Raw genomic sequence first — 21,146 nt, forward strand, 5'->3', positions numbered from 1 at the left:
ATGTTATATTAAATAAATTCGGTTAGATCGAAATAAATTTGTGGATATAAATAATTAATATGTTTGGTTGAGAGGAATAAATGAATTATAAGAAAAACTTTTTACTTAATTACCCTGCTTTTTTAATATTATTAATATAATATAATACTGGTATATTATTAATTATGGTAAAATTATAACATAATTAATATTAACAAGTAATTTTAGAAAACTAAAAAAGAGGTGATATTCAGATTACCCCTATATAATTTATTAGTGATTATTATTGGTATTGGAGGATTACTAGAATTTTTTGTTACTTGACAACCAAACATGGTAATGATGACTATTGGCATTTGAGGATTATTGAAATATTTTATTACTTGACAAACAAATATAGATAATGACAGTAATATGAAATGACATTATTGAAGTAATAGGGGATTACATCTAATCAAACCCACCCTAAATAGGTTGAATTTAGCTGTAATAAATTAAACTCAATTGAAAGAAACGGTTGTTAATATGAATATGAATCTTCAAATTGAATGAGCTAGAACATAGGACCAATGAACAAGGGTGAGCATGGGTAAAAGTATACCCAAAACCGACCTTTATGGGGCTGGTTTTGGTTCTCTATGGATGAAACCAATACTGTGCAGTTCCAGTTCTAATTCCACCAGTTCAAATAACCAAAATCGACTTGGTAACTGGAATTGGAATTGATATCCGAGTACCTAGGTTGGAACTAGTTTAGGAACCGTGGTTAAATTATACTTCAGAAAATAATGAGGGTTATTATGTAATTATGGTTATTGAATAAGAAGTTAGGGTTTGGGAATCAAAGATTATGTTGATGCTCGTTTTCGGCACCAACCAATTGTCACGTGGTTTTTGCTCTTTGACGAATTAATGCACGTGACAATGGATATCTCCCCTGAAATATATGCAAAGAGGACTTTTAAAGTGGTTCGGATGCTAAGGTAGCAGATCCTACGTCCACTGAGTTGTATTGATATTAGTGTGGGTCAGGTCGCGAAGCGGACTGACGTACAAGAAGTTTAAGAAAAGTGTTTTCTTTTGCAAGAGAGAGAGAGTTATTTTCTGTAAAAAATGGCCGAATCCCCTTAATGGAGGGGTCTTCTTCATTTTATAACAAATTGAGGCGTGTAATCATCATTAAATCCATGGGTTGGTGTGATTGTCAGGATGTAATCCGGCTTTACGTCCCATTTTCCTTTTTCCAAGCTGATTTCGCACGACTTGCTGCAGAGGAATGGACGCGTGTGAGCTCCACATTACTTTGCAGGTCTGACGTGTGCATGTTGCCCTGACGGGAGCAGGTCACCCGTAACGTGACTCTTCCCACGTCAGCCCTTTGTTTTCCCGGGTATAACAGAAGCCCCCTAGTTTTTAAGGTTCGAGGAACGAGCCTTGGAAACTAAGTCACACTGGAGACTTTGGTCGCTCCGACCTGGATGGGGTGAGCTCGCCTCAAGACTCGCAGCGAACACGATCTCGCGTGATCCCTTGCCTAAGCGACCTGACAATCTTTATCTCAGCGACCTGGACTTGACTGACGCTCCTTTCTGCACCTTAGTGGTTCAATGAATCTGTCCCTGCGCTGTCAGGCGCTCTGCATGCGTTACAGCGCTTGTCAGACACATTAAATGCGCGGTATGATGACCCGACGCCGTTTTGACAGTATTGACCGTTTAACGCGTTTGAAACCGACAGCCCATATCATTGCATTTAATGCGACGTGGGTTTAAAATGGCGCCCCTTTTCACGGCATTTAACGCGACGTGGGGGCGCATTTAATGCGGAGGGAGAGGGAACTGCCGTTTCGACTCCGAGGGGTGGTAACCGTCGTTTCGCTATCCATATAAAAACTTTGTATTTTTCAGATGAGGTCACCGAAATTTCTTTCGCTTCGAGTGACAAACTTTGGCAAACCAAGAATCATTTTCTCCCGATCGACGCTTTTCAGGCAACCGGAACGAGTCTCGGCCCTAGCTCCATATACCACAGAGTAAGGTTATCTCTCTTCTTTCTCTCTTTTTTTTTATATTGGTTTGGTTGAACCACGGCGTTGGGTCTTCCGGTGTTTCACCGGAGTCGCGACGCCGTTATTGGATTCGAGCCGTGGATGGCGGCTTGAATCACCACTAGGTTTTAAGTATTTGTCCCTTGCTGCCGCACGGGACAAACACGAAGGCCCAAATGACCGTGTCTGTCGATGTTGCAGACTGGAATGGAACCGTCAACATCCAGGACCGAGGGAGGAGCCAGCTCGTCCTCGCGGGGAGCTCCCGAGGACGCAGCTCTCGACGTCTATTCGGTCCTTACCTCCGAGGAATATGCTAGAATAAAGCGGCAGTTCGATATCCGTAAGGAGGTGTTCCTCGACCACACTAGGCCGTCACGGCGCCCACCCGACGGCCTTGCCGCGATCTCTGAGGAGATCTTCAAGGGTGGAGGGAGGATTCCCTTCCATCCTTTCATCAGGTCGGTCCTGGATCATTTCGGGATCGCACCAATGCAGCTGACGCCAAACGCGTATGTCATCGCCGTCGCGATGTACATTGCGTGCTGCGAGAACGGCTTGGGGGAGCCGTCGGCGGTGGAGCTCGGTGTCGCCTACTACCTGAAGAAGAGTAGGGACAAGGATTCTTACTATTTGTCTCGGCGACCTACCATTGCTGCGGGGATACACAGCTATCCCAGCAATGCGGGGGCCTACGAGACAAAGTTTTTCTTTTTCGTTTATAACGGTCACCGCCACTTCCAGGATCCAAGTAGGTTTTCTTTTGCTGGATTTGTTATCTGCTCGCACGATCGTTAGCTAACGACCTGTTTTCTTATGCAGTTAATAGAACGACCAGCCAAGAATTACTCGCCGACCCGAACAGGCTCGTATCTTTCGGGGTACTAGACGAGGAACAGCGGGACGCGAGGAAGCTTGTGACTACCGCGAACCTGCGAAAGTACGGTTTTTTCACCGACAAGGCATCGTTAGAACCCTTGGACGGTAAGTTATGCTGGTAGCTTTCTAATCGTGATATAAATTCCCTTACTGACAAGTTTAAATGCAGAGACCATGCCCCCAAAGGAGTCCGGGCAGTCCCGCCGAGCGCCATTTGTTTTCCCTCGATCAAGGAGGGAGAGGGAGAGGGAGAGGGAGGCCGAAGTTGCTCGTGCCATTCCCGCACAACCGCTGCGAACTTCCGTGCCTTCGCAGCCTCGTCCTGCACAAGAAGCGACCAGAACAGAACAGGTCGCTCTGGCACCTCCTGCTCGCCCCAGGCGGAAGGCTCCGGCCCAAAGGTCCAAGAAGAGGAAACAGGTCCAGGTCGAAGAATCTGAGACCGAATCCGAGGAGGAGCCCCTCAGGACGCGCCAAGAATCCAGGAGGTCGGGAAAGGATCCCGCGAGTGGGGTGGTGACTGGCGACAAGGCGAAGGACGCGCCTGTTCTGGACTCGTTGGGGAGTCTGCCCGAGTACCTGCAGCCAATTGTATATGGCTTGCTCGAGAGCGAGCTATCGGAGTCGTACAGCGAATTTGCAGACATTACAACCTTGATGCAGTGAGTATCTCTCAAAACTCAAAACATGAAAGTTGTAGATATATTTCTTAGCGTTCTACAGCATTTTGAATCATCTCGATCAGAGCTCGGATGAGAGAGTTATGCCTAGATTACGTGTCCGAATTCACTTAATTAGTTCCGTTTTGCAATTAACGCCTCCATTTGCATCCTAAATCAAAATAGAATAATAATGAGTACATTTAGGCAACAAATGCCTATAAAATACTAAACATTAAGGGGGGTAAATATGATATTTTGCATTCCCATCAGGAATCATCTTCTTCAGAGTTTGTATCGTTGGAAGATTTGGAATAATTTTCTTTACAAGTGTCAGCCATTGTTTTATGGCTCTGATATCATGAAAAAAAGGAAAACGATACAGAGGAAAAAGAAAGACAGAATTGCAGAGAGAAATATCCTCTTCTGTATTGAATGATGCCAATGATACAGATATATACAATAACCAAAAATATCCTAACAAACTTATCATGTACAATGACAATACTATCCTTTATATACAACTCATTACAGGCCTTATGTACAACTCATTATAGAGGCGACAAATAACAAATAAAACAAGAAACAGAATTCAGTTAACCATGCCATCCTTTTCCTTTTCCTCGTTGACGTGGTGTTGTGATGATTCATCCTCTAATACCGTGGTCAATGTTATCTCTCAATTGGACTTTTGGATCGTATGATAGTGCATCGTGATTTATTGATTCAGATGGAGTATGACGGAAGAATATATATAAAAATTATGTGTTTTGCACATCATATTATATTGAACTGGCCTTTATGACAAATTTGGATTGAATTAGATAGAAATTGGACAGGCATACATGCAGTGAACAAGCTCAAATTAATTAAAGTAAACTTATATATATGTAAATTTTAATAATAATATACTTAAAAAATGTTATTACATATATATAATCCTACCTTTTTGACAATTCTATTAAATTAAAGTATTTAACCTTGTAAAACAGTCAAAAATTTAAATCACAAATTTAAGTTGATATAATTTAAACTCATAAATAAAATACTTATTGTTGATGCTCGTTTATGACACCAACCAATTGTCACGTGGGTATTGCTATTTAATGAATTGATACACGTGATAATGGATATATGAGATGAAATGAATGCAAAGAAGGCTTTTAAAGTGGTTCGGATGCTAAGGTAGCAAATCCTACGTCCACTGATTTGTATTGATATTCGTGTGGGTCAGGTCGCGGAACGGACCGACGTACAAAAAGTTATGAAAAGTAAGTGTTTTTTCCTTTACAAGAAAGAGAGAGTTGTTTTTTGTAAAGAATGGCCGAATCCCCTTAATGGAGGGGTCTTCTTCGTTTTATATCAAATTGAAGCGTGTAATCATCATTAAATCCATGGGTTGGTGTGATTGTCAGGATGTAATCCGGCTTTACGTCCCATTTTCCTTTTTCCAAGCTGATTTCGCACGACTTGCTGCAGAGGAATGGACGCGTTGAGAATGAGAATTTTAAAAGTACCCACTTCTTATGGGTCGTTGTATGGATACACATTATGAATCCGGATACACAGTAGAATTTTAAAACTCTTAAGTCACCATCTGTTCTCAGAACACATGTTCCCAATAGTTAAAAACATTAGTTACTAGATTCTAGACAAAAGAAAAAAAAAATTAACATGTCTTTTATACTTCTACGATTATTTTATCAAAATTATATTAACTTTGTACCTTTTGTTTAAAACTCAATATATTATAGTGCATATGTATTTATAATATATGTTTAAAGTTAAATCTTAATAGAAATAAAATATAATAATTATAAATGGTTTTTTTTTTTCAAAATTATTAATAGTTATAATATATGTTTCAAGCTTTATATATTTGTAATACAGGGCAAGTTACCCTTCAGTAATCCTCTCTTGAAGAGTATGGTTTTTTCTTTAGAATGTGAGTAGTTTGAGAGAATTTGAAATTTAAAATACTTCACAGTACAAAAAGATATTATATTTTTATGTTTATCGACTAATTTTCTTCTTTTAATTTACAGAATTCGTTTCTACACCATAGGGAGAGATTTCATTAGCTTATTAGAACAATTTTGTTTTATTATTTCTATCGTTCAATGCCGTCAGCTTTATAAGCAGGGTGGGAAAATTGGTTAACCGAACCAGTTTTCCCATTTTATGAACCGAACCAAAAAATTGGTTCAAGTAGCATTCAAAACCGAAACTGAACAGTTCTCTGCTTGAACAGGTTTTAAATTGAACCAAATTATCGGTTTGCTTTGTCGTTAACCGGTTTTGAACCTTTTTTTTAAATTAATTATTAAAAGGATAAAAATTGACCTATTCAAGAAAAACACATACCACATAATCCATTTATGATTCCTTTTTCTATGGTAACAAAAAAGAAACCAAATGGGCAGAAATAAAACAAGAACTTTCAACAGATCCAAAGCAAATAAAAGCAAAAAGAAGAGAAAGGGGGATTATAATGAGGTTGTTGACATAGAAGGTCTGGTTATTAGCCCAGTAAGTGTAGTTGATGTCGGGGTTCTGGCCTTTTTTGGCGCCAACAATGTGGTCAACGCGGATGCGTGAGTGAAGAAGAAGAAGGTGAAGTAAAAGAGAAGAGGTGAGGTGGACATGCTGGTGGGTTCAGTGATCGCTTTTGTGATTGGTGATATAGCTCTTTAACAAATACAAAATTTAGAATTTCCCATAGAGAAGAGAATATGAAGATTACTGATGTGCAAATTATTAAGATCAGCAGTGATGTGCTGGTTAGCACCACTGTCAGCTAGCCAAGATTGATATTCAGGACTGATATTCTGATTGGAGTCAACCATGCAGCAAGTTGGGCTGGAGGATGACACCCTTTGTATGTAAAATCCATTCTGTGATAGCAGTTAATGGCTAGGTGACCAGTCTTGCCACAAATTTGACACTGAGATCGAGTGGAGTTTGATGCAGAGGAGACATCAAAGCGAAACTGTTTTAATGGTTCTGCTTTCTTCGGATTGAATGTGTGAGGAGGCTTAGATTGCCCTTCAGAAAAAAATTTCTTGTCTTTTGATGAGAATATAAAGCAAATCCTCCTGATTCTGTGGTGGAATTATGATTCTGCACCATGAGCTCATAGTTGAGTAGTTCAGTCTGAAATTCATCAATAGAGAGTGATGTTTGTCGAGTGGCAAAAGAATAAGAAGTAACAAATGGATGAAAAGAAAGATTTAAACCACTGATCAAATATGATATGAGATCATCATCATCAACTGGCTTTCCAACAATAGCCAACTGATCAAATAATGATTTGGCAGTTTGAAGAAAATCAGTGTAGGATTTTGATCCTTGGCGCAATGATTGAAGTTGTCTTTTGAGATGAGCCACTCGAGATTTGGATTGAGAAGCAAACCGAGAGGCGAGTTGATTCCAGACTTGCTTGGAAGTTGTGAGACCGTATACAGAAGACAAGACAGTCTCGAATAGAGTTGCATTTATCCAACTAAGAAGATATTGGTCCTTTCTTTGCCATAAGGCAAAGGCTGGATCAATAGTTGAAGTTTCCTTACCCTCATAATCAAATAGAAATTTGGGAGGGCAGGGTTCAGATCCATCAATGATGCTAAATAGATCAATGCTTCGGAGAGCAGTTGTGAGTTGGGAAACCCAGAGTAGATAATTTGTGTGATCTAGTTTGATGGAAATGAGGGGAGCCAAATTTTGTGCAGTGAAGGGAGTGGTGACAAAAAGATTGTTTGCGGAAGACATGATTGAATCGAAGAAGGTGTTAACCTAATAAAGCTCTGATACCATAATAGAATTTGAGGTGGGCCTGAGTCCTCACCCAATAAGGCCTTATTGAATGGGAGGATTACCTCCTCTTATAACCCAATAGACTTGAGCGTGCCTAGTCGATGTGGGACTCTAACACTCCCCCTCACGGTCAAGCCCATATGTTGGGTCATGCCTGTTATTGGAGATAGTTGCTGGCTCTAACTCCTCACCCGCTGGTCAAGCGCTCAGCTCAATTGAACCTGGGCTCTGATACCATGATAGAATTTGAGGTGGGCCTGACTCCTCACCCAATAAGGCCTTATTGGGTGAGGAGTCGGGCCCACCTCAAATTCTATTATGGTATCAGAGCTTCATTAGGTTAACACCTTCTTCGATTCAATCATGTCTTCCGCAAACAATCTTTCTGTCACCACTCCCTTCACTGCACAAAATTTGGCTCCCCTCATTTCCATCAAACTAGATCACACAAATTATCTACTCTAGGTATCCCAACTCACACCTGCTCTCTGAAGCATTGATCTGTTTGGCATCATTGATGGATACCATATAAGAATTGAGACTTGAAGATAATGAAGTGCAGTGCTCGCTGCTACGATTGTATTGATCAATATATATAGAGTTTACATGAGGTTGTATAAATCCTATCTATATACGTAAACATGAATTCAAATAACAAGATTATTAGGATGTGGTGATAACTGCATGATCTGTAACTGCATGAGCTGATGTGGCCTCCTTATCACATATTTGAATTTGATTCTCCTTAACAGAAGAAACCTTCTTCCTTCTTCATTTTTCAAGAATTTACTTGAAGAAGCAAAGATGAAACACCGTAAAAGGAGGTCACATTGCAGCAAGAGCAAAGCCAATGACATTGAAACCATAGACAAGATGGAATAAAATCTTTGAATTGTTGCAAACTGGGGCCTTTTCCCAACCAACAGGGCACAAAATGCACCTGAGAAGGAGAAGACGATGCAGATTAGAAAGGCTTGGCAGAGGGGCGTGTTTCCAGTAAAGAAATAACGAGGGCTGTAGATTCCGTATGCTGAGTTTAAAAGAAGAAAAAGGGAGAAAAGCACTATTTGGAGAAGGATTGTATCTTCAATGCGACGTCGTCTTTCCATGCTATAGGCAGATGCTAGCCTCTTGTAATAAATTTCCATTCTAAATTGCAGATGAACAATATTGCTCCAACCATGTATTAATAATACTGAACTCTGAAAGTAAACTGCAAGGAAATTTACACTCGAAATTTCTCATCCACATTGAAATTTCAACGTTATTGCCTTCACCTTCAAGTTTAATGAAGTTCTTCTTCTCTTCCTTGCCGCGTGATTTCCATTTAACTTTAATCAGAATTAAAAATTATATCTACTTTGGGGAAATTATATGGAACTTTCCCTTACGCGCGCGTGACTTCCACTCTGGATGAGAATGAGAATTTTAAAAGTACCCACTTCTTAATGGGTCGGGTGTATGGATACACATTAATGAATCCGGATACACAGTTAGAATTTTAAAACTCTTAAGTCACCAACTGTTCTCAGAACACATGTTCCCAATAGTTAAAAACATTAGTATAATACTAGATTCATGGACAAAAGAAAAAAAAAAATTAACATGTCTTTTATACTTCTACGATTATTTTATCAAAATTATATATAACTTTGTACCTTTTGTATTAAAACTCAATATTATTATAGTGCATATGTATTTATAATATATGTTTAAAGTTAAATCTTAAATAGAAAATAAAATATAATAATTAATAAATGAGTTTTTTTTTTCAAAATTATTAATAGTTAATAATATATGTTTCAAGCTTTGTAATTTGTAATACAGGGCAAGTTACCGTTCAGTATTCCTCTCTTTGAAGAGTTATGGGTTTTTTCTTTAGAATGTGACTGTAGTTTGAGAATAATTTGAAATTTAAAATACTTCAACAGTACAAAAAGATATTATATTTTTTATGTTTATCTGACTAATTTTCTTCCCTTTAATTTACAGAAATCGTTTCTACACCATAGGGAGAGATTTCATATAGCTTATGTAGAACAATTTTGTTTTATTATTTCTATCGGTTCAATACCATCAGCTTTATAAGCAGGGGTGGGAAAAATTGGTTAACCGAACCAGTTTGCCCATTTTATGAACCGAACCAAAAAATTGGTTCAAGTAGCATTCAAAACCGAAACTGAACAGGTTCTCTGCTTGAACAGATTTTAAATTGAACCAAATTATCGGTTTGCTTTGTCGTTTTAAATTGAACCAAATTATCGGTTTGCTTTGTCAGTTAACCGGTTTTGAACCTTTTTTTTAAATTAAAATTAATTAAAAGGATAAAAATTGAACCTATTCAAGAAAAACACATACACAATATATCCATTTATGATTCCTTTTTCTATGGTAAACAAAAAAGAAACCAAATGGGCAGAAATAAAACAAGAACTTTCAACAGATCCAAAGCAAATAAAAGCAAAAAGAAGAGAAAGGGGGAGTATAAATGAGGTTGTTGACATAGAAGGTCTGGTTATTAGCCCAGTAAGTGTAGTTGATGTCGGGGTTCTGGCCTTTGTTGGCGCCAACAATGTGGTCAACGGCGGATGCGTGAGTGAAGAAGAAGAAGGTGAAGTAAAAGAGAAGAGGTGAGGTGGACATGCTGGTGGCGGTTCAGTGATCGCTTTTGTGATTGGTGATTTAGCTCTTTAACAAAATACAAAATTTAGAAGTTCCCATAAGAGAAGAGAATATGAAGAATTGAAGACAATAGACTAGTTATTATCTAGTGGACTTACGCTAAAAAGAACCTAAAAACTGAAGACTGAAGTGAAGATTGAGAAATGAAAAGTGAGATCGTAAAAACAACAGTCAGTACTCGGGAGCAACAACTAACCAACAGCAGTGTGAACATGAATATAATTTGGGTGTTAGGGCAAAATTAAGTTGGTTGCTATTTAGAATTGTTTAGATTCAAGAATTAGGATGTTTTATTATTTTAATATTTTATAAAAAACCGGTTTATAAAACTTGAAATATATAATTGACGGGAAATGCTATCTAGGATTAGTCTGGGATTGTTGTAACTTTAAGTTTAATAAGTTGTTACCTAATGTTGCAAACTGGGGCTTTTTCCCAATCAAAAAGGCACAAAATGCACCTGTGAAGGAGAAGACGATGCAGATTAGAAAGGCTTGACAGAGGGGCGTGTTTCCAGTACAGAAATAACGAGGCCCATATATTCCGTATGCTGAGTTTAAAAGAAGAAAAGGGAGAAAAGCAGTATTTGGAGAAGGATTGTATCTTCAAACCGACGAAGTTTTTCCAAGCTATCCGTAGATGTTAACTTCTTTGAATAAATTCACATTCTAAATTCCAGATGAACAATATGGCTCCAAGCAGGTATTAATAATATCCGAACTCTGAAAGTAAACTGCAAGAAAATTTACCCACGAAATTTCTCATCCACATGGAAATTTCAACCTTCAAGTTTAATGGAGTTCTTCTTCTCTTCCTTGCCGCGTGATTTCCATGTAACTTTACTCAGAATTAAAAATTATTTCTACTTTGGGAAATGTTCATTTTGGTCTATTTCTAACTCATATCTTGCTCGAGGTTCTTGCGATGAGGATGTCCATGGAGAAGTCACGGCTGGGGGCCGCAAAGGGACGAGCGACCTGCAAGAGGAGGTCGCGAAGCTGAAGCAAAGTTGGAGTGCCGCTGAGGCGAAGAGAACCCAAGCGTTCGAGCAGCGAAAGGTATCTAACCAAAAGGACGCTGCTCAGCGAACAGTGGACTTCCAAGGGGGAGCTCGATCGCGTGCTAGGAAGTCAGAGAACTTCAAAGGACACCGCAGGCTCTCTAGAGAGTCGGAGAAAAGGACCAGGAGCTTCAGGCGACCTTCGAGCGCCCAGCGAGCTGAAGAGGATAGGCATGCCTCCGAGCAGGAAGGCTGCCTTTGAGGCCGAGCTCCAGGAGAGCCGGCAAAGTCGCTTCTCTGACTGATGAAATGCAGAATCAGTCGAGGAAATGGAGGAGAAGGCGCGGACTGGGCTATGGGTGTATCTAACCCACGGCAGGAACCCGAATTTGGACAATCCACCTCCCAGAGTTGGCAGGCGACCTTGCGGATTATGGCGAGGAGGACGACCAGGCTGCCGCCGCCCAGGGACCCGACCAGGCGTGGCTCTGGCTCGAAGATATCCCGACCACCTTAGGCAAACGTCGTCTTTTAATCGGGTTTTGACTTGTCGTTTATAAATGAATGAATTCATTTACAGTTCGCCTTTATATTATGTGCACGTTTACAATTTGTGATTTACATAGCAATTGTTACGATTACAGCGACAGAACACGAACTGTTTGAGCGAAAGTAATACTTAAAAAGAAATTAACAAAAATAAATGAGTTCAGGATTATGATAGTACGGCCGGAGGTGCTCGGCATTCCAAGCTCGGGGTACTTTGGAACCATTCAACTTTTGAGATGTAGGTCCCCGGTCTGATTACTTTGTCGACCGGTATGGACCTTCCAGTTAGTCCTAGTACCCCCGCACTTGGCTCTCTGGCTCCGAGGAGAACTTCCTTTAGCACAAGGTCTCGACCTGGAAGTCTCTTCGTTGACCTTAGTCAGAATCTTTTGCTCGCTTTGGTAGGCCGCTATCCTTAGAAGCCTTGTTGCGGTGTTCTTCGACCAGCCAAACTTGCTCTCATTAGGCTTCGTTTCGTCTCATTGTACAAGTCCCTCCGAGGACCCTTCCACCTCTACAGGGATCATTGCTCACAGCCGTGGCTAGCGAAAAGGAGTTTCCGGGTAGAGTCCTTGGAGTTGTCCTGTACGCCACAAGACTTCGGGGTCTCAGCCCAATTTCCTTTGGCTCCCGAGCTTGGCTTTCAGAGTGTGCTTGATGTTCTTGTTGACTGCTTCACTTGGCCATTCGCCTGCGGTCTGGCGACTAGGCAAATTTTTATGGATGCCCAGCTCGTCGCAGAACTGCTTGAACTCCTCATTTCGAACTGTTTCCATTGTCTGGATAAGGGTGTGAGGAATTCCGTAGCGCGCACACTATATTCTTAAACGAAGTCCTTTAGCTTTCTTCGTGATCGCGGCTACGGCTCGGCTTCGACCCATTTAGTGAAGTAGTCTACCGCGACCACGGCATACTTGACTCCTCCCTTTCCAACCGGCATGGGGCCGATGAGGTCGATCCCCCATGGAAAACGGCCAGGGCTAGCATAGTGATCAGCTCGTGAGATGGGGCTCGCGGATGTTCGCGAACCGTGACTTCGATCTCTTGACGAAGTTGTGCATCTCTTGGATTCGGGGCCAATAGTACCCTGGCGCACATCTGTTGCAAGAGACCGAGCTGCTGTGTGTTACCGCAGATCCCCTCATGAATTTCCCTCATGATGTATGTGCTTCCTCGCTGGTCACACATCGGAGGAGCGGGCACTGAATCTCTCCTTACAGCTGATCCCCGATGAGGGAAGCGAGCAGACCTTCCTCAGGACCCTCGCCTCGACTTTATCGCTGGGCAAGGTCCCGTCTTGAGGTACTGTACAATGGGAGTCATCCAGGAATCTGGCTGAACCTCGTTCACGGCCTGTTGGCCGAGCTGATACTTGGATATTGACAAAACGAACAGGAATGTTATCAGGAGCCTCTGAATCTAGTGACGAGGCAATCTTTGCCAAGGCGTCCGCTATTGAGTTGCTCTCCCTGGGGATCTGAGCGATCTCAAGTGCTTGAACGACCCCAAGAGACCTTAGCTTCTTTCAGGTAGCGGATCATGTTCTCTTCCTTAGCTTGGTACTCCCCTGATCTGGTTGACGACCAGCATAGAGTCCTATAATACTGATCGCGTTGCACCCATTTCTTTGGCGAGTCGCAACCCGCGAGCAGAGCCTCGTATCGGACTCATTGTTGTCGCTTTAAACCCGAACGAGAATACCATGGATTCGGATCCCCTCGGGACTCCTAGGAGAAGACCCCACCGCTCTTTTCTGTTCGATGACCCTCGACGTAGAGGTTCCATGTCGACAGGTTTGATAGTTTCTTGCCCGACTCGCTAGACTGTTGTCGCTCGGGAGATAGGAGAATTCCGAGATGAAGTCTGCAACAGCCTGCCCTTTGATAGTCGACCTAGGCGTGTACCTTAAGTCGAACTGGCTCATTCCATGGCCCATTGAGCAGTTTACCCAGGCCTCCGTTTCTGGAGGACCTGCCTAGAGGGTAGCTCGTCATTACATTGATTGTGGGGCATGGAAGTAAGGTCGCAGCTTTCTGGACGCGACCAGCAGGCAAAAGCTAGTCGCTCCATTTCGGTACCCATCTCGGCATCCGAGACGCTTACTTCATAATATACCGGCCACTGAACTTTTTCCTCTTCTCTTATAAAGCTCACTGACCGCGAACTGAGACACGGACAGGTAGATGAGCAGGATTTTCTTGGAGGCTTAGAGAGGAGTGGTGGCTTCCCAAATGCTCTTTTATACTTTGAATGCCTGCTCGCATTCGGAAGTCCACTCGAATTTCTTATTGGCTTTCAGTACATTGAAGAATGGTAAACAGCGGTCGTTAGCCTCGATATGAAGCGACTAAGTGCCGCTATTCGCCCGTTCAGACCATGACCTGCTTTTGCTGGTCGGACTTTCATATCGAGCAGGCTTGGATCTTTTCGGGTTCACCTCTATGCCTCGCTGATTACCATATACCCAGGAACTTTCCTGAGATACTCCGAACGAGCATTTGAGAGGGTTCAGCTTCATTCTGTAGAGTCGGAGTATGTCAAACATCTCAGCGAGATGCGAAATTATCTGTGGGGCCTGGGATTTGACCAGCATGTCGTCCATAGACCTCCATTGTCCTCCCGATCTGTCGGAGAACATTCGGTTACCAACCTCTGGTAGGTCGCCCTGCATTCTTGAGGCCGAAGGGCATGACTTTGTAGCAATATAGCCCCCGTCCGTGATGAAGGTCGTAGCTCCTCGTCTGGCTTGTACATCGGGATTTGGTTGTATCCCGAATATGCACCATGAAGCTTAACAGCTCGTGCCCCGAGTGGCGTCAACGAGCGGTCGATTCTTGGAGGGGGAAGCTGTCTTTCGGGCAAGCTTATTCAGGTCGCTGAAGTCTACGCAGTCCGCCACTTGCCTTTGGCTTCTTGACCAGACCGGTTAGCAACCCAGGTCGGGTAGAGAGCCTCGCGAATAGACCCATTGCGGAGAAGGTTCTCCACTTCTATTTTAATGCGGGTACCGCTCCGGATCCATTGCCTTCTCTTTGGCGAACTGGCTTAGCTTCACTGTGACGTTCAGTGAGTGGCAATAACGTTCGGGCTGATCCCGACCTGTCTGCGGACCAGGCGAACACATCAATGTTCTCCTTCAAGAAGCTTACTAGCTCGGGGCGAGCTGAGGGTTGAGACAGCTTCCGATCTTTAGTGTCGGCTCGGCTCTTTTGGATCAACCGAAACCTGACAGATCCTCAACCGGGCCGCTCGGGATTTCCTGAACTCGGATCTATGTTATCCCTGCAACCAGGCTGTGGCTCGTCCGGCTGATCGCCATGGCATGGCGGGGTGCACACGCGTAACGCCCTTTCCTTTGTCGCGCATTTGGACGATTTACATAGCATTCGCGAGATCGCTTGCGACGCTTACCTCCCCTATCCCCGTGGAGTGGGGAACTTCATTTGAGGTGATAATGGAAGTGACTGCCCTGAAGGTCCTCAGTAGAGGTCGCCCAAGATCCATTGAAGCGAGGACAGTCCACGACCAAAATTCGTAACCCTAGTCACTTCGTCGTAGTCGCCGAGCGTGACTGGGAGCTGGATCTTCCATTGGGGATCAGGTGATCCCCTGTAAAATTACAGAGGCATCGAGGCGGCTTCGGTCGGCCTCGACCAGGTTCATTCTTCGAAAACGGATTTGAACAGGATGTTCACAGCGCTTCCGTTGTCTACAAGCATTCTGCAGACATTGTGACACCTATCAGGGGGTGATTACCAGAGCATCTTCGTGAGGATGTGCAAGCGAGTTGCTCTTTCTCACAGAAGGTGATGGTCCTCTTTTCGGCTTTTGAGGTCGCTGGAAGTGTTCTTACCTATCGGGTCGTGGCGAGCTCGCGCAGCATATCGTTCCTGCGCTCCTCGCGTGTTTCCCGCGAGGCGGGCCCCCAAAGATTATATTAACACTGCTAGCCGCTGCGATCACGGCGTTTTCTTTCGCTCCCCTTGTTTTCTTTTGGGAGTCATCAATGTACTCTTGAAGTGCCCCTTCTTGATGAGCTCTTCGATAGCCTGCTTTAGAGCTCGGCACTCGTCAGTGAGGTGCCCATTATCCCGATGGTAACGCAATACTTTTTGTTGTTTCTGGCCGTAGCAGGGTTTTCATGGTCGGCTCGCCGAGCAGGCTGGCCCCTCGGATTTGTCGAGGATTGGGATACAACACTTCAGCGGAGTATATTGGGTCCCGTCGCGATCGCGACGAGAACAGGAGCATAGGACTTTTCTGCTCACGCGGGTTTTTTCCCTTTCGCTGATCGGCAATATCTCCTTTGCGATCAGCTCGCCTGTTTCCCCCGACAGGCGTACTGCTGGTGTCCGTGATCGCGCAGCGGAGTACTGCCAGTGAATTCTCTATCGAGATCTTTTCGCCAGGTATGGACTGGTGAGGGAAATGTGTCCTCAGCCTGCTTCTTTCACAGGTCGGTTTGCGGGCGAACTCCGCTATTATAAGAGTTCGGAGGACTCTCTGGTGCGTGAGCCACTTTGTTGAGCTCCCTGTGGAAGCGATCAATGTAGACTGCAGGATTCGTCTCTCTCTTGCCTTATATTGCTGAGGTAGCTCAAAGGCATTGAAAATTTCCGGTTGGCTTGGAAATGCCGCAGGAACGTGTGCTCATCTGAGCCACGAACATAGATCCCGCTGAGCGACCTGAACCACGTTGGCATGAGAGGTCAGTGTCACGGCCAACAGCGGCACTTCGCAAGGTCCAAACCTGGTGGAGCTCCATCAGGTCGTTGAACTCATATAAATGATCCTGCGGATCGTAGTTTCCATCAACGGCCGCATATCTGGCATTCTGAACCCTGGTGGAAGCGGAGCAGCAATCTTCAGGAAAAACGGGGATGTAGGCGACCTGCGCCTGCTCGTTTTGCTGCTCCCTAGCCTATCAGAGCTCGCTGGAGCTCCTCAATCGCGGTAAAGGAGCCAAATGGGGGTTTTTTCACCCATGCGAGCCCGGCCTTCCTCGGTTGCGGTTCAGGAGAGTTCGGAGGTCGGATCCCCTCACCTCACTCGCATTTCCAGCCCGCTCCACACGCTGACTAGAGCGCGTGAAGTGGTGGATAGCGGGGCTTTCACACCGCGGTGGTACGAACCGCCCCGCGAGGTGTGGTGGCCACCCGCATGAGAACGATGGGGTCGTTCTGCTGGTGTGATCGAATCATCGGCCCAGCTTTTCCTCGGGTTTGGTTGCACGTGCAGGGAACTCGGATTTACTTTTTCGCGAGTCTCGCTTGCCGAACCTGCTCGGGCGCCTTTGTACTTGCTGGCCCTTGGGAGCTCGTAGGCTTATTTTTGCCACTTCTTACCCTTGCGCTTACGCGCTGCAGTGCCGCGGCCGTCTATCCCCTTTGCCGCGCTTTCGCGCGACTTCAGGCGTTTTTGGCGGTTGCACCGCACCGGCTGTCGCGGACACATGCCTGGTCCAGACGGTCCAACCTCTGGTTGACCGTCTGGAGAGTATTGTCGAACCTTCCAGGTAGCTTCGATGGCAGGGTCCAGTTGCGGGCCGTGGGTATTCCCAACAGCATTTTGCGAAACTGGAGGTACGTGGAAGGGTGCCCCTCTGGGCTGGGGGACTCCTTCTGCATTTGATTCCCCTGCTCAGGTTCAGATTGGCGGGCCATTGTAGCTGTAAGACCAGTAGGTCAAAGTTTCCTGATGAAGGAGACGCTAAATCAGGCCCTCCTTCTAGGCCAAACTGTTGATGTCGTTTTGCGGCACCAACCAATTGTCACGTGGGTGACATGTTTTGTGAATTTAATGCACGTGACAATGGATGTCCAGTAAATATGAAAGAGCTTTTAAAGTGGTTCGGATGCTAAGGTAGCAAGTCCTACGTCCACTGATTTATTGTATTGATGTTGGTGTGGTCAGGTCGCTAAGCGGACTGACGTACATAAGAGTTAATGAAAATATGCTTTTCTTTTACAAGAGAGAGAGTTGTTTTTTTGATAAGAATGGCCGAATCCCCTAATGGAGAGTTTTCTACATTTTATATCAAATTGAACGTGTAATCATCATTAAATCTACGGGTTGGTGTGATTGTCAGGTATGATCTGCTTCACGTCCCGTTTTCCCTTTTTCCAAGCTGACTTCGCACGACTTGCTGAGAGAGAAACGGACGGTGTGAGCTCCATGTTTATTTGCAGGTCTGACGTGCGCACATTGTCCTGACGGGCAGTTACTCCTGACGTGACTTTCCCACGTCAGCCCTTCACTTTCCGTGCATACAGAATGGAGAGGTTTTCTACATTTTATATCAAATTGAAGCGTGTAATCATCATTAAATCTACGGGTTGGTGTGATTGTCAGGATATGATCTGGCTTCACGTCCCGTTTTCCCTTTTTCCAAGCTGACTTCGCACGACTTGCTGCAGAGAAACGGACGCGTGTGAGCTCCATGTTTATTTGCAGGTCTGACGTGCGCACATTGTCCTGACGGGGGCAGGTTACTCCTGACGTGACTTTCCCACGTCAGCCCTTCACTTTCCCGTGCATAACAGAAGCCCCCTAGTTTTTGAGGTTTGTGGAACGAGCCTTGGAAACTAAGTCACGTTGAAGGTTCTAGTCGTTTCGACCTGGATGGGGCGAGCTCGGCTCAAGACTCGCACCGAACACGATCTCGCGCGATTCTTTGCCTAAGCGACCTGACAATCTTCGCCCTTACGACCTGAATTCGACGAACGCTCCTTTCTGTACCTTTTAGGTTCAACGAACCTGGCCCTGCGCTGTCAGGCGTTCTGCAGGAGGGACAGCGCTTGTCTGACACATTAAATGCGCGGTATGATGACCTGACGCCGTTTTGACAGCATTAACTGCGTGGCACGTTTGAAACGGCAACCCTTATTGCCGCATTTAATGCGACGTGGGTTTTGAGTTAACGCCCCTCTTCACGGCATTTAATGCGACGTGGGGCGCATTTAATGCGGGGAGAGAGAGGGAACTGCCGTTTCGGTTCCAAGGGGTGGTAACCGTCGATTCGCTTTCCATATAAAAACTTGGCATTTTTCAGATGAAGCCACCGAGATTTCTTTCGCTTCGAGTGATAAACTTTCACAAACCCGGAATCATTTTCTTCCGATCGACGCTTTTCAGGCAACCAGGACGAGTTTCGGCCCCGGCTCCATATTTTATAGAGTAAGACTCTTTTCTTTTTGCTTGCCCCCCTCCTCTTTTTTTTTTTTTTTTTGGTGGTTTGATTGACCCACGGTGTGGGGCTTCCCGGTGTTTCACCGGAGTCGCGGCGCCGCTATTGGTTTCGAGCCGCGGATGGCGGCTTGAACCATTGCTAGATCTTAAGCATTTGTCCCTTGCCGCCGCACGGGACAAACACATAGGCCTAAATGACCATGTCTGTCGATGTTGCAGACTGAAATGGAACCGACGACATCCAGGCCCGAGGACGGAGCCAGCTCGTCCTCGCGGGGAGCTCCCGGGGACACAGCTCTCGATGTCTACTCGGCTCTCACCTCCGAGGAATATGCTAGAATAAAGAGGCAGTTCGATATCCGCTCGGAGGTGTTCCTTGACTACGCTAGGCCGTCTCGGCGCCCGGATGATGGCCTTGCCGCGATCTCCGAAGAGATCTTTAAGGGTGGAGGGAGGATTCCTTTCCATCCTTTCATCAGGTCGGTCCTGGATCATTTCGGGATCGCACCGATGCAGCTGACGCCAAACGCGTATGTCATCGCTGTTGCGATGTACATCGCGTGCTGCGAAAATGACCTGGGAGAGCCGTCAGCAGTGAAGCTCGGTGTTGCCTACTACCTGAAGAAGAGTAGGGATAAGGACTCGTATTATCTGTCTCGGCGACCTACTATTGCCGCGGGGATACACAGCTATCCCAGCAACACGGGGGCCTACGAGACAAAGTTTTTCTTTTTCATGTACGACGGTCACTGCCATTTTCAGGATCCAAGTAGGTTTCTCTTCGCTCGGTTCGTCATTTGCTCGCACGATCATTATTAATGACCTGTTTCTTTTGCAGTTAACAGAACGACCAGCCAAAACCTACTCGCTGACCCAAGCAGGCCCGTATCTTTCAGGGTATTGGACGAGGAATAACGGGACGCGAGGAAGCTCGTGACAACCGCAAACCTGCGGAAGTACGGTTTTTTTACTAACAACGCATCGTTGGAACCTCTAGAAGGTAAATTACGCTGATTTCTTTCTGGTCGTAGAATAAATTCCTTTTCTGACGAGCTTGAATACAGAAACCATGCCTCCAAAAGAGTCCGGACAGTCCCGCCGAGCGCCGTTCGTTTTCCCTCGCTTGAGGAGTGAGAGGGCGGCCGAAGCTGCCCGTGCCATTCCAGCACAACCGCTGCGAGCTTCTGCGCCTTCGCAGCCCCGTCCTGCGCAAGAGGCGACCAGGACAGAACAGGTCGCTCGGGCACCGACTGCTCGCCCCAGGCGCAAGGCTCCGGCCCAAAGGTCTAAGAAGAGGAAACAGGTCCAGGCCGAAGAGTCTGAAACTGAGTCCGAGGAAGAACCTCTGAGGACGCGCCAAGAGTCCAGGAGGTCGGGCAAAGAGCCCGTGGCAACTGGCGACAAGGCAAAGGACGCGGCTGTTCTGGACTCATTGGGGGGTCTGCCCGAGCACTTGCAGCCAATTGTCTATGGCCTGCTCGAGTGCGACCTTTCGGAGTCGTACGGCGAGTTTGCAGACACGGGCGACGACCTGATGGCCACGTCGTTCCAGCATCTGAGCAAGGTAAGCCAGCCGTACTTGAAATTTCATTTTGGTCTATTTCTAACTCATATCTTGCTCGCAGGGGTTGCTTGCGATGAGGATGTCCATGGAGAAGTCACGGCTGGGGGCCGCAAAGGGGACGAGCGACCTGCAAGAGGAGGTCGCGAAGCTGAAGCAAAGTTTGGAGTCCGCTGAGGCGGAGAGAACCCAAGCGTTCGATGCAGCGAACAGGTATCTGAACCAAAAGGACGCTGCTCAGCGAACAGTGGACTTCCAAGGGTGGAGCTCGATCGTCGTGCTGAGGAAGTCAGAGAACTTCAAAGGACAACCGGCAGGCTCTCTAAGGAGGTCGGAGAAAAGGACCAGGAGCTTCGGGCGACCTTCGAGCGGGCCCAGCGAGCTGAAGAGGATAGGCAGGCCTCCGAGCAGGAAAGGCTTGCCTTTGAGGCCGAGCTCCAGGAGAGCCGGGCAAGAGTCGCTTCTCTGACTGATGAAATGCAGAATCAGTCTGAGGAAATGGAGGAGAAGGCAGCGGACTGGGCTATCGGGTCCATCTATACCCTACGAGCTAGGAACCCGAATTTGGACACATCCAACCTCCCAGAGAGTTGGCAGGCGACCTTGCAAGTCATGGTCGAGGAGGACGACCAGGCTGCTGCGGCCGCCCAAGGGCCCGACCAGGCAGGCGGCTCTGGCTCGAAAGATATTCCCGACCAGCCTTAGGCAAACTGAATCGTCCTTTACTATAATCGGGTTTTCGGACCTTGTCGGTTTATAAATGAATGAAATTCGATTTACAGTTCGCCC

General features: G+C 45.5%; 1 protein-coding gene across 1 annotated transcript; it reads left to right on the forward strand.

The window, feature by feature from the left end:
- The first annotated feature begins 1,593 nt into the window (after nucleotides 1-1,593).
- LOC116143146 lies at nucleotides 1,594-20,534 on the forward strand. The gene is made up of 5 exons (XM_031428600.1): nucleotides 1,594-2,016; nucleotides 2,228-2,777; nucleotides 2,849-3,010; nucleotides 3,075-3,550; nucleotides 20,316-20,534. Exons 2-5 carry the CDS (start codon nucleotides 2,234-2,236, stop codon nucleotides 20,532-20,534), a joined length of 1,401 nt encoding a protein of 466 aa, XP_031284460.1. The 5' UTR covers nucleotides 1,594-2,016; nucleotides 2,228-2,233.
- The last annotated feature ends 612 nt before the right edge of the window (nucleotides 20,535-21,146 follow it).

Source organism: Pistacia vera, unplaced genomic scaffold, assembly GCF_008641045.1.
Source record: "Pistacia vera cultivar Batoury unplaced genomic scaffold, PisVer_v2 Contig1006, whole genome shotgun sequence".
NCBI lineage: Eukaryota > Viridiplantae > Streptophyta > Magnoliopsida > Sapindales > Anacardiaceae > Pistacia > Pistacia vera.

Excerpts from the sequence above, each read along its gene's own strand:
- LOC116143146 (XM_031428600.1), top strand. The coding sequence starts at position 2,234 with ATGGAACCGTCAACATCCAGGACCGAGGGAGGAGCCAGCTCGTCCTCG. Across the intron at positions 2,778-2,848 it reads CCGCCACTTCCAGGATCCAA|TTAATAGAACGACCAGCCAA; the intron begins GTAGGTTTTCTT and ends TTTCTTATGCAG. Across the intron at positions 3,551-20,315 it reads CGTACAGCGAATTTGCAGAC|ACGGGCGACGACCTGATGGC; the intron begins ATTACAACCTTG and ends GAGTTTGCAGAC.